The 11981-nt window shown below is 42.2% G+C and overlaps 1 protein-coding gene across 1 annotated transcript in view; it reads right to left on the bottom strand.

Annotated features, from left to right (window-relative positions):
• MYO7B (myosin VIIB) overlaps positions 1-11981 on the bottom strand; it is an 82875-nt gene that overhangs the window by 22971 nt on the left and 47923 nt on the right. Inside the window, exons 19-24 of the mRNA XM_006913450.1 lie at positions 6238-6322; positions 4620-4865; positions 3435-3605; positions 2283-2492; positions 1962-2129; positions 835-962 (exon numbers count right to left, since the gene is read on the bottom strand). Coding sequence (XP_006913512.1) covers positions 835-962; positions 1962-2129; positions 2283-2492; positions 3435-3605; positions 4620-4865; positions 6238-6322 — 1008 coding nt within the window. The remainder of the gene's footprint in view (positions 1-834; positions 963-1961; positions 2130-2282; positions 2493-3434; positions 3606-4619; positions 4866-6237; positions 6323-11981) is intronic.

Here is an 11981-nt window from a genome sequence, read left to right as displayed (position 1 = left end):
TATGCTCAAGGACACAAAGGAAACTATGATTATAATGCATGAATGAATAGAAAATCTTGGCTGAGAAACAGAAACTATAAAAAAGAACGAAGTGCAAACTCTAGAACCCTAAAACTATAATATCTGAGATTAAAAAAATTATTCAATGGGTAACAGCAGATTGGGGAAGACAAGAGAAAGATCAGTTAATTTGAAGATAGATAAATAGAAACTACCCAATCTAAAAAACAGACAGAAAAGGATAAAATAAATAAAGAAAAGAGGAATAGACCCACAGGGACCTGAGGGACAATATCAAAAAGTCCTACCTATGTTTAATTAGAGTTCAAAGGGAGAGAGAGAGAATGAAGTAGAAAAAAATTCAAAGAAATAATGGCCAACAATTTCCCAAATTTGGTTAAACATAATAACCTAAAATATGTTAACCCCTAAAATGTAGTCTGTCCCTGAAAGCAGTATACATATTTCTTAAAATTTGTATGAAAACACAATTCCTATAAGTCAAATTGTATGTAAAGCAAAATACGTATAAAATAAATGAAGAACTTGCTCATTTACAGGACTCTACATTGTTATGAAATGAATCACCAGCCCAAGATGAATCTGTTTTCCTAAAACCGGGTTTTACCCATAGGATTTACCATAGAACAAATTAGAGAGCCATTAACGACTATAATGTCTGCTGTGCTGAGACCCAGCCTGCAATATAGGCAGTAGAGAGAGAAGGGGGTGTCTAAGGGACAGGGAACAGAGGAGGAGGCTGTGGTTATGGGCTGAAAATCAGTGAGGGAGTCTGATGTTCTGAGTGGGGGCGAGATGGGAGTGGGGACTGACCTGAGGCTGGGCCGTAGGATGGCATAGATCACAATGAAGTGCACCTTCTCCAGGTTGGACATGGGTCGGTCTGAGATGGAGTCATCAGGCTCAAATGCCTCCTCTCCAACACTCAGCTGGCTGGCCACCTCAAAAACCAAAGATGGCAGTCAAGACAGCTGTGATTTCCTCCCATTTGCAAAGGCGGAAACCAGGGCTCAAGGAAAGAAGCAAAACTCTAAAATCCTTTTGGTGGCAGAACTGGGAACTCCAGGCTCCGGACTCACCTGGCCTGTGATCCTAGAGGAGCGCTTCAGTTTCATGGAGGAGATGTCCTTGGTCCCTCTGTTCCTGTGGCTGGGCCTCTGTGGATGGAGACAATTTGCAAGTAAAGGTGAGCTGGGGCAGTACCTGAGAGCCACCTAAGGTGGAGTGAGTGTCCATCTCCCCCAATCATTTCCTGCCCTGCACCATGCAGTCTCTCATCTTGGCTGAGCTTTGCAACATTTAACATGTTCGCAGCATTATCCTCACTCCTGAGTGAGAAGACAGAGGCAAGGGAAAGCAAGAGATGAGACAAAGCTACTCGGCCAGTAACTGGCCCTCTGGGAGGGCTCAGGGCTTTTGTGACTCTAAAGCTTGAAACTGTCACCCACAAAGCCTTCTGAGGTGGTCTTGGATCTGAGCTCAGGTCCACTGTGACTTGGCAGCAATTCACACTACTTCTCTGTTCCTTTAGCTAATAAACATAATAATCCCTAGCTAGTATGGTTAGCTCACCTGAGAATTAACTGAAGAGAAGCAACTGGCACATAGCATGTTGTCAGTAACAATTTCTGTTAATACTGTACATGCATTTGAATCCTGTTCAAGTCAAACCCAATATTCAGAGCCTGAAGAACCATCTCCAAAAATGACTATATAATTCAAAATGTCCTGGGTGTAATGCCTGACTCATGAGTTCCTGAGTGCAATTCAAGACTAAAAACTTCTGGGGGTGGAGAGCTCTGGCTTGGGTCAAGTTCAGGGTGATGATGAGGGGACTCCATGTCTTGCCTCCTCTTCCGGTCCAGCTTCCTGGGGCCTTGGGCCTGGTTGATACCTAGAGAGTGTCTTGCCCTCCTCTGCCACCACCCTCACCCACGTACCTGTGCAGATACACTGTGCTTTGGAGATTGGGTGCTGCTCTTGCTGCCCACAGTGTCATGGATCTTCTGCATCACTGAGCTACCACACAGGTTATTCCTGGCAAAGAGTACTGGCTCCGGAAGGTCACCCATGAACCTCAGGATGATGCTCCACACAGCCAAGGCGGCCTGGGGGAATCCAGACAGAGGGCCCCGCTGGAACCCAGCTTGTAGCATAGGGCCCACAGTGACCCCACCCCTTCCTTGTTCCCTCTGAACCACAGCACAGACCCAGGGTTCTGGGGGTGGCCCAAGCCACTAAACCAGAGAACCCCTGGGTACCGAGCAGTCGGCATCGTCCTCATGGTAGAGCAGTGGGTATGGGAGAAGCCTCCGAATATGCGTGTGGCTGGCTGATTTCTGAAAGTAGGTTGCAGCAAACTTGGGGAAGGTGTACTCAGCCAGGCCATCCACATCCTCCTTGGGCTCCTCCACCATGGGGACTGTGTCCAGGTCAACCTCAGGCAGCTTCTGAGTCTTCGTTTCTAGATCCTGGGGGCCGGTGAAAGGGAGAGCCAAGAATCAGCAATCCTTTCAGATGCCACCTGATGAGCTATGCATCTCAGGGGACCAGGGAGCCCCAAGAAGGGTCTGTATGGTTATGTACCAGGTGTAGAGCCATCTGTCCACTTCCCCTTGTGTTGGAGACCTCCCCCACTCTCATACCCTCAGTGGGCCCCCAGTGGGCTGCTATGTGCAGGATGGGCCTTGGCATGAAAGTCTCAGCTACCTGAGAACCCTCAGAGCCCCTGGCCTGGAGACATGAACCCTCTAGACACCTCCAACCCCCTCCTGCCCTCCTGCCTTGCCCTTGGTCAGGTGCTCCTCCTGCAGGGGTTGTCCCAGCTGCCCCTTACCGCAGATCAGGTGTGTGTGTGCCCATGCGTGCATGGGGAAAGGCATGAGCACCTAGGGTGGGGGTTGCCTAGGTCACTGAGTCTTGGGGCCCAGAGCAGGGTGTGGTGAGAGTCAGCAGTACAGCCCTAGGGAGCTGCTCCTCTCTGGCTCTTCCACACCCCTCTCAGACATCGCTTCCTCCTGCCAGGGCTCATTAGTCATCTACATCAGGCCCCCAGTCACATTCTGCAGAGCAGCAGCCACCAATGTGCTCTGTCACATGGGGTCAGACACAAGTGGGAAGCACTGCCTGACTGAAAAGCCAATATCATTTGCATACTCTAGGAAGTCTTGCAGGTAAGAAACCTGTTTACCATGAAATCCTGTGACCAAAGAAACCCGTGCTCCCCTTTGCTCTGTACACTCACCTAGGACTGCGGAACACACTTCACCATCTACCCTGCAAGCCCCTGCCGCACTCCTCCCCACTGAGTCTCAGCTTCTCAGTGAGCCTTGAGGTTGAATGAGGTCCAGCCTGGGGGCGCTCCTTCCCTCCCCTGCCTGAGCCAGACCCTTGAAGGACAAGACCCATCTTACCTCGAAGCGTGGTGGTGCCTGGCCCTCCTGCCCGCCGATCATGGATGGGAGGAAGCCAAATACTTGCTCTACCATCTCTGTGTCAGTGATGGTGTCGTAGATTGACTTCCGCTTTCTGGTGTGGAGGGCACTTTGGCCCTTCTGCTCTTCAGTGGGGATGACCAGCAGCCCCTGCACACACACCCCATGGTGGGGGGAGGGTAGAGGTTATCCATAAGCCCCGCTGGGATGAGCACCTCACGGAAGCTGAATAAACCTCCTCCTGCCATCATCTATCCAAATCAAGGTATTTTCCTTTAAATTCTAGATTTTAATAGCTAGAATGACTAGAGATCAACCAGCCTGGGCTTTTCATTTCTCAGTGGAGAAGTCCAGAGAGAGAGTTTGCCTGCTTGTCCCTAGCCCCACATGGTCCCTGTGGTACCATCTCAAACCCAAGGACCTCTAGAACTTAGCTGTAAACTGTGGCTCAGGCCTCTCTGGTCTTTTATTCAAAGAGCACGGAGCCTCTTCCAGGAGAGGTCCCTGGGCCTGTACTAAATAGCATGCACAGGTAAGCCTGGTTTGTGGCCTGCCTGGGGTCACATGGATGCAGAAGCAGGCTGCTGACATGTCTGAGGGTCTATGCCCTTACTTGCCCTGGTTTCTGTACTAGTAGTTTGGTCAGTAGACCCAATTTTTACCTATAAAGAGAGGTAAATTTAATCCTAGCCCCTCTTCCTTATCACAATTTCTAGCTGACTGAGGTTTAGGCTCAGGTGCTTTCTGGAGGAAATGGAATCGTACATTACTCCCTTGATCCCTGTCCAGACACTCGAAGTCTTCTTTTGGTATTTCTCTGCCCTGAGCCATCATGCCACAACCCAGTAACTAGAAACCTTTGCTCTCTTCCACAGAACTGGGACCTCCCATAGCATATCTGGCCCTGGTTTCCTGTGCCTTCCAGAGAATCCACCAGCTTTGCTGAGAAATTGTCCCCAAGGCTAAAGGGAGGAGACCAAGGAGCACGATTTCCAGGTTGTAAGTACAAGACTATCCTGCTAATGTGACCCAGGGAGTCACTTATGTGTCCAGGTGGCATGAGGACCTTCTGCAGTAATAACTTTGGACAGGGAGGTGACGGGAGTATCTGTAAGAGGTCCCTATTGCTCTTACTTCTCCACTGGGGCCCCAGCCAGTTCTCACCTGTTCATGGGAGCGGTGGCCGCCTATATTAGCTTTCTGCCGCTGGAAGTTTCGCCGGGCAGCCATGCCCCTGGCATGGGCTTGGATGATGACCACTGCCCTCCTCTTGGCCTGGATTTGCAGGCGCACCAGGTAGCCCCTGCAGAGGGCTTGCAGCTGGATCATTCTCTGCCGCATGGCCTGGTACTGCCTCGCCAGCAGGTAGCTCCGGGTGATGGCCTGCAGGCGCTCAAAACCCAAAAGGATCTAAGGAGGCAAGAGGGATGTGGACTCACAGGGTGTCTGGGCCCAGAAGGGCACAGGGCACAAAGAAGGCCTTCTTGAGGGGACAGAGAATGGGAGGCAGGTGGTACTCCCCAAAAGACCGCAAAAATTAGCTTTACAGTTATCTGCTTTTTGGCGTAGGGCTGATGCTAAAATTTTACACACCTATGCGCACAAACCTATTAAATGAGTTATTATTTGTAAAGCACTTAGAATAGAGCCTGGCACGCAAATAAGTATGAAATAAGTGTTTGCTAAATGGCATAAATAATAAAGTAGTCTCTGGGTGGCCACAGAGAGAGAATTGGTTTAGATGTCATATGGGTGATGGGATTCCAGAGGGCTTGTTTTTCATACCTGCAGCCAAGCCCAGCCAAATTGTCAGGAGCTAGCACACCTGTGTGGAGGCCTATGGCTGGCTCTATCAAGCTAATCCCTCAGGGATCTTTACAATAAGGAGGAATTAATAATTTGATGAACACCCACTTCTATGCTACAAACAAACTCTGGGCCACAGAATTCAGTCCCTGAACCCCCCCAGACAAGTCTTATTGTTAACTCAAAGACCAACCTGATGAGGGCCAAGTGTGGGGGGGTCACACTTCATTCATGGGCTTAGAAGTCACACAGACCTGCATGCAAACTCCAGCTTTACTGCTTACTAACTTCACACTCTTGGGAAAATTACTTAACCTCTCTAAGCCTCAGTTTCTTGACATATAGAATTGGCTTCATAATAAATAAAATGATGCATGCAAAGCAACAGGCCCCATGTAGGCTTTCCATTCTTGTCAGCTTCCATTATGCCTTTGTGAGTATGAAATGTAGGCAGGCCTGGGGTCAGTTTTGCTGACATGACCATTGCATATCCCAAGCACAGTCATATCCATGACAAAGGCAAGCAGTTAAGTGAGGCCCAATAAAGCACGGTCAAGGTTGTTTGGTTCATTTCCTAAGCAGATACTCATTAGCAGTGCCTGTGGTCAAGAGAAAAATTACAAAGTGCTTGGAACAGAGAATCATCAATCTATTAACTTACTTTGTTGCCTGAAAATTGGGAAAAGAAAGTCGTTATCTAATTTCAAAGCAGGACATCTCATTCTAGCTCTGGAGATTCCCAAAATTCTGCGGGAGAACATTTTGAAGCCCACAAACCATGTGACCTGAGGCTATGCTAAAAAGAAAGTGTATGAGATGCTAAAGTCTGGTCATTTAAAGTTGGTTATGTCCACTGGTGGTCTTCTCCTTCTTGCCCGAGCTTTCATACTCTGATAAACAAACTTTTAACATCTGCTTTTTGTTGAACAGTTATCCGCTGCTCCTGCAGGCCCAGCCCCCAAGTGAGCTCTCCTACCAGCTTGAAGTTCCTTCTGTTGCAATAGCCTCTCCACGCAGCCTGAAGGGTCACTGCTGCCCGCCGCTGCCTCAGGAACTCCTTCCTAAAAGGGGAAATGCAAGTCAGAGGTGTGTAATAACCTTAGATGTTTTAAAGTCTTTGGGGGGCAAGACTGTTTTTGAAGGGAAGAAGGATAATGAAATGTTAGGGAAAATGAAACCATACAATATTTCTTTTTCCAGAAGCCTTTGAAAGCCACAAGACAGACATGTTATGAACTTAAAATCTACTGCCAAGAACTAAATTTGTGAATGAGGACAGTCCAATGTTTAGAGTAATTAGTAACATCCTCATTCACCCTAAAGATTATACGAGGGGATAAAACCCATTTCCAACTTTTTATTCCTTTATAGATTCTTCTCCCTCCTCTGGACACTAGTGCAGATGTCTGCCAGAAACCAGGTCAGAAGTCTCAGAACTAGGGATCCTCTCTGGGGGCAAATCAAGGCTGGAGGGCAGCCTCTCAGGCCCTCACAGCCAGGCAAGCTCCATCAAACTGCCTCCCTCTGCAAGGAGGGAAGTGGGCTGAATATGGAAAAGGTAACCTGAAACTTGTTCTCCATGGAGATGGAGACAACCCCAGGCAAGCGTGGTATCTTTTGACTGTATCTTTTATCTCACACTTAATGAGTTTTCTTATCACTTCTAATAATTTTTCACGGCACTTTCTTAGGTTTAAAACAGCAGATCTTAATCATATTAAAAATCACCTGTGTGGACGGGGTGAGTGAAGAACAGCAAAGGAGAATTGGAGGAAGGTGGTCAAAAGGTACAAACTTTCAGTTCCAAGATAAGTGAGTACAAGGGATGTAATGTACAATATGATGGCTATAGCTAACATTGCTAAATGGTAAATATGAAAGTTGTCAAGAATAAATCCTAAGAGTTCTTGTCACAAGGAAAAAATTTTCTTTTTTCTTTTTGTAATCTATATGAGATGCTAGATGTTAGTTAAACTTATTGTGGTACTCATTTCATGATATATGTAAGTCAAAGCATTATGTGTACACCATAAACAGTGTTCTATGTAAATTATATCTCAATAAAACTGAGGAAAAAAAGAAAAAAACAAGAAAAAATAATCTGGATAACTTCAAAATTTCTTGAAGCCTGTGCCCTACCCAGTATAATTAAGAATCTTTGTTGATGGGTGTGGAGAATATATATCTGTATACCTATTCATTATTTTTGGTGCATGTATACACACACACACACACACACACACACACACACACACAATGATTCTAATATGAGGTCAAAGGAAACAACTGAATTATCTAAAAATAAAGCTAATTTGTCTCTTTTCCAATATTTAAACCAATAGTTCTCAACTGGGGGTGATTCTGCTTCCTAGGCACATTAGGCAATATCTAGAGACATTTTTGGTTGCTATGGCTGGGGTTGGGGGAGGAGGGTGCTGCCAGCATCTTGTGAGTAGAGGCCAGGGATGCTGCTAAATTTTCTATAATGCCCAAGACAGCCCTCTACAACAAAAAGTTATACAATCCAAATAGTCAATAATGTTGAAGTTGAAAAATCCTGGTTTCTATCTTTTTCTTAAATTTATTGTCTAGTTGTGTTGGCCAGAACAGCAAAACATTACCACTTATCAATGGTAATCATATCTGAGAAGATGGAGTAGACACAATTTTCCCTATTCCTCCTGCAAAATACAACTAAAAGCCCTGGACATTATATATAAAACAATCATAAGAAGACACTAAAAGGTAGAGAGAAAAAGGCAGACCCAGTCCTTGGGTTTTTCTTTCTGCCTCATACCCCAGACTAGGAGCTGAAGAAGCCAGCAATCCAGAAATAGCAATGGGCACAGACCAAAAAAGCCCCAAGAAAAGCTTCTATCTCTACCAAAAGGATCCAGAAAGTGGCAGTTCAGCAAGTCAGAAACCTTTTAGATGATAACCAGTCTACTCCAGTGAAACATCTCATAAACAACTGTGGTCCCACCCGCACCTACATCAGAAAATGCCAAGTGGGGAGCTGAGACTTCCACCCTCACCAGGGTCATGTCAGAGAAGGCTGAGTAGGAACCATCCTTGGTGAGCAGTAATGAACCTATCCCTCAAGTGTCCGTAAATCACTGGGGGATCCTGGACTCCCACCACCACTTGGCAGTGATGGGGTGCCCCTCTTCCTCCATGCTGGAGTGGTGTCACAGGATACCTAGTGGAGAGTCAGGCTTTTCATCATCCCTCAGCATTAAGGCTACTCCTTTCTCTACGATATCAGTGGAGGCCATGTTGGCGGTAGTAACAAGGCATTTATGGCCCTTTTAGCCAGAGTGGTATCGGTGGAGGCCTAGTGAAAAGCTGGAATTCGCATTCTCAGATAGCAGTAACAAGAAACCTCTACCTGCCTTGAGAGTCAGTGGAGGCCATGTGAAGAACTCGAACTTTTGCCACCATCTGACAGTAAGCAGCTGGCACCCCCACCTTTCCCTGCCAGAATGGTGTCAGAAGAAGCCAGCTAAAACAGGATGTTTAAACAAGACCCATAGTTCTTAAAACATAATATCCAAAATGCCCATATTTCAGTGTAAAATAACATCATATATATAAAAAAACAACAATAGGAAAATAGCAACTTGAATAAGACAATCAACGGATGCCAATACCGAGATGACACAGCTATTAGGCATTATTTAAAAAATGCTCCAACAAGCAATTATTAACATATTTGGAACAAATGAGAAAATAGAAAGTCTCAATAAACAAATAGGAGATAAAAAGTAGAACCAAATTGAAATTTTAGAACTTAAAATACAATCACTGAAATAAAAAGAAACTCAGTGGGTGGGTTTAGCACACAATAGAGAGAACAGAGGAAAGAATCAGTGAACTTGAAATTATGAACTGAAGGAGAGTGAACAGAGCCTTAGGCACCAGTGGGGTTATAACAAAAGATTTGATATTTGTGTTATTGGAGTCCTACTAGGAAAGGAGAAAGAAGCAGTGATGAAAAAGTACTAGAAGAAATAATGGCTGAAAAGCTCATAAATTCAGCAAGAGATATAAACCTACAGATCCAAGAAACAAACTCCAACTGGATAAATGCAAATAAATCCACATCAAGACACATCATAGTCAAATATATGAAAACTAAAGGCAAAATCTTGAAAGTAACAAGAGAGAAATAACACATTATTTTTAGGGGGAAAATAATTTAGATTTCTCATGAGAAACCATGGAGGCTAGGAAAAGTAATACAACATTTTCCAAAGGCTGAAAGAAAAGAACTGTCAACTCACAATTTTATATCTAGTGAAAATATCCTTTATAGGCAAAGGAAAAATCAAGACATTTTCAGATAAAGGAAAGCTAAAAATGCTGAGATTTCCAGGAGACCTACGCTAAAAGAATGAGTAAATGAAGTTCTTTAAATGGAAAGAAAATGATAAAAGAAGATACTTTAGAATGTCAGAAAAGAAGAAAAGTAGAGTAAGCAATAATATTGGCAAATATGATAGGCTCTCCTATCTTTTTGAGTTTTCTAAATTATGTTTGATGACTGAAGCAAAATTTGTAACACTTTCTGATGTGGTTCTAAATGTATGTGGAGGAAATATTTGAGAAAATTATATTAGAAATGGGAGAGGGTAAATGGGCATAAAGGGAGGTAAAGTTTTTATATTTTTCTTAAAGTGGTAAATGATGACACCGGTAGACTACAGTAATTTGTGTATATAATGTAATATCTAGGGGCACTAAAAAAACTATAAAAAGAGATACACCCTAAAATATCAAGATAAATCACAATGGAATTCTAAAAGAAAAAGAAAAAACATTTAAATAACTCACAGGACAGTAAGAAAAAGAAAACAGAGAAATGAAAAACAGAACAAACAGAAAGCAAAAAAGCAAAATGACAGACTCAAGTTCTAAAGCAAATAATTACATTGCATGTAAAAAGCTTAACTACACCAATTAAAAGACAGAAGTTAGCAGAATAATCTAAAAATGTCTATTAAAAACTTACAATATAATGATAATGGAAGACTGAAAGTAAAAGAATGGAAAATATACATCATGCAGACAATAACCAAAATAAAACAGGAGTGGCTATATTAAAATCAGATAAAGTAGACTTCAGAGCACAAAAAAGGAAAAACAGAGACAGAGATAAACAAACAAACAAACAAATAAACAAATAAAAGTGTCTCTATTGCAGAAAGGAACATTACATGATAATAAAAAATGTAGACCAATCAAGAAGAGACAGCAATTCTAAATGTGTATGTTCCGAACAGCAGAGCTGTAAAATGTATGAAGCAAAAACTGATAGAACTAAAATGAAAAATAGAAAAATTTACAACTATAGTTGAAGTCTTCAATACTTCTTTCTCAATAATTGATAGGACAACTAGACAGAAAATCAGCAAGAATGTAGAATTCAACACCACTAACAACCAATAGGATCTAAATGACATTTTTTGAACACTCTACCCTACAACAGCAGAATATATATCTTTTCAAGCATTCTTACAACATGTACCAAGATAGTCCATATCCTATCTTGAAGAAAAGACATGTTTAAAAGAAGTTAGCTTGTATGGAGTGTGTCTCTGACCACAATGGAATCAAAACAGAAATTAATAACAGAAAGATAACAAGAAAATCTCCAAACACTTGGAAACTAAATAAAATACTTCTAAATAATCTGTAAGCCAAAGAGGAAGTCTCAAAGAAAATTTAAAAAATGAAAAAAAAAAATGAACTGAATAAAAATGAAAATACAACAACGTATCAAAAATTGTGAGGTACAGCTAAAGCAGTGCTCAGAGGGAGATTTATAGCACTTTATATTCGAATGGAGAAAAAGCTTTAAATTTAAGGTCTTCCTCAGGAATCTAGGAAAAAAAGAATAAAATAAACCCAAAGCTGGAAGAAAAAAGAAATAATAAAAAGAACATAAATGAATGAAATTGGAAACTAATAAACAAAACAACAATAGAGAACATCAATGAAACTAAATGCTGGTTCTTTGAAAAGCTTAATAAGATTGACAAACCTCTATCATGACTGTCAAAGAAAAGAGAGAAGACACTAATTGCCAATTCAAGAATGAAATAGAGAGTATCATTACAGAATCTGCAGACATCAAAATGACAATAATGGACTATAAATAACTCTACACTATAAACAACTAATACTATAAACTATACTAAACTAAAACAACTAATACTATAATACTAAAAATAACTCTACACAAGTAAATTTGACAACTTAGATGAAATGGCCCAATTCCTCAAAAACTACAAATTACCACAACTCGCCCAGTATAAAATAATTTTAATTGCCTTTCAGCTATTAAAGAATTTGTAATTTAAAACTTCATAAAGAAGTCTCTAAGCCTGGACATTTTCACTGGAGAATTCTAGCAAACATTTAAAGAAGAATTTGATAAATTTTACACAATATCTTCCAGAAAATAGAAGAGGAAGAAACAATTTCTAATTTGTTTTATGAAGCTAGTGTTTCTCTGATACCAAAACCAGCAAAGACAATATAAAAGAATTAAACTAAAGATCTCATGAATATAGATGCAAAAATCCTTAACAAAATATTAACAAATAGCATTCAGCAACATATAAAAATAATTATACATTATGACCAAGTGGGGTTTACTCCAGGGATACAAGACTGGTTCAATATCCAAAAACCAATCAATGTAATGCACCATATTAA

This window comes from Pteropus alecto, unplaced genomic scaffold, assembly GCF_000325575.1.
Source record: "Pteropus alecto unplaced genomic scaffold, ASM32557v1 scaffold725, whole genome shotgun sequence".
NCBI classification, from domain to species: Eukaryota; Metazoa; Chordata; class Mammalia; order Chiroptera; family Pteropodidae; genus Pteropus; species Pteropus alecto.
The sequence above is the reverse complement of the archived record's forward strand: the minus strand, read 5'-3'. Positions and strand labels throughout refer to the sequence as shown.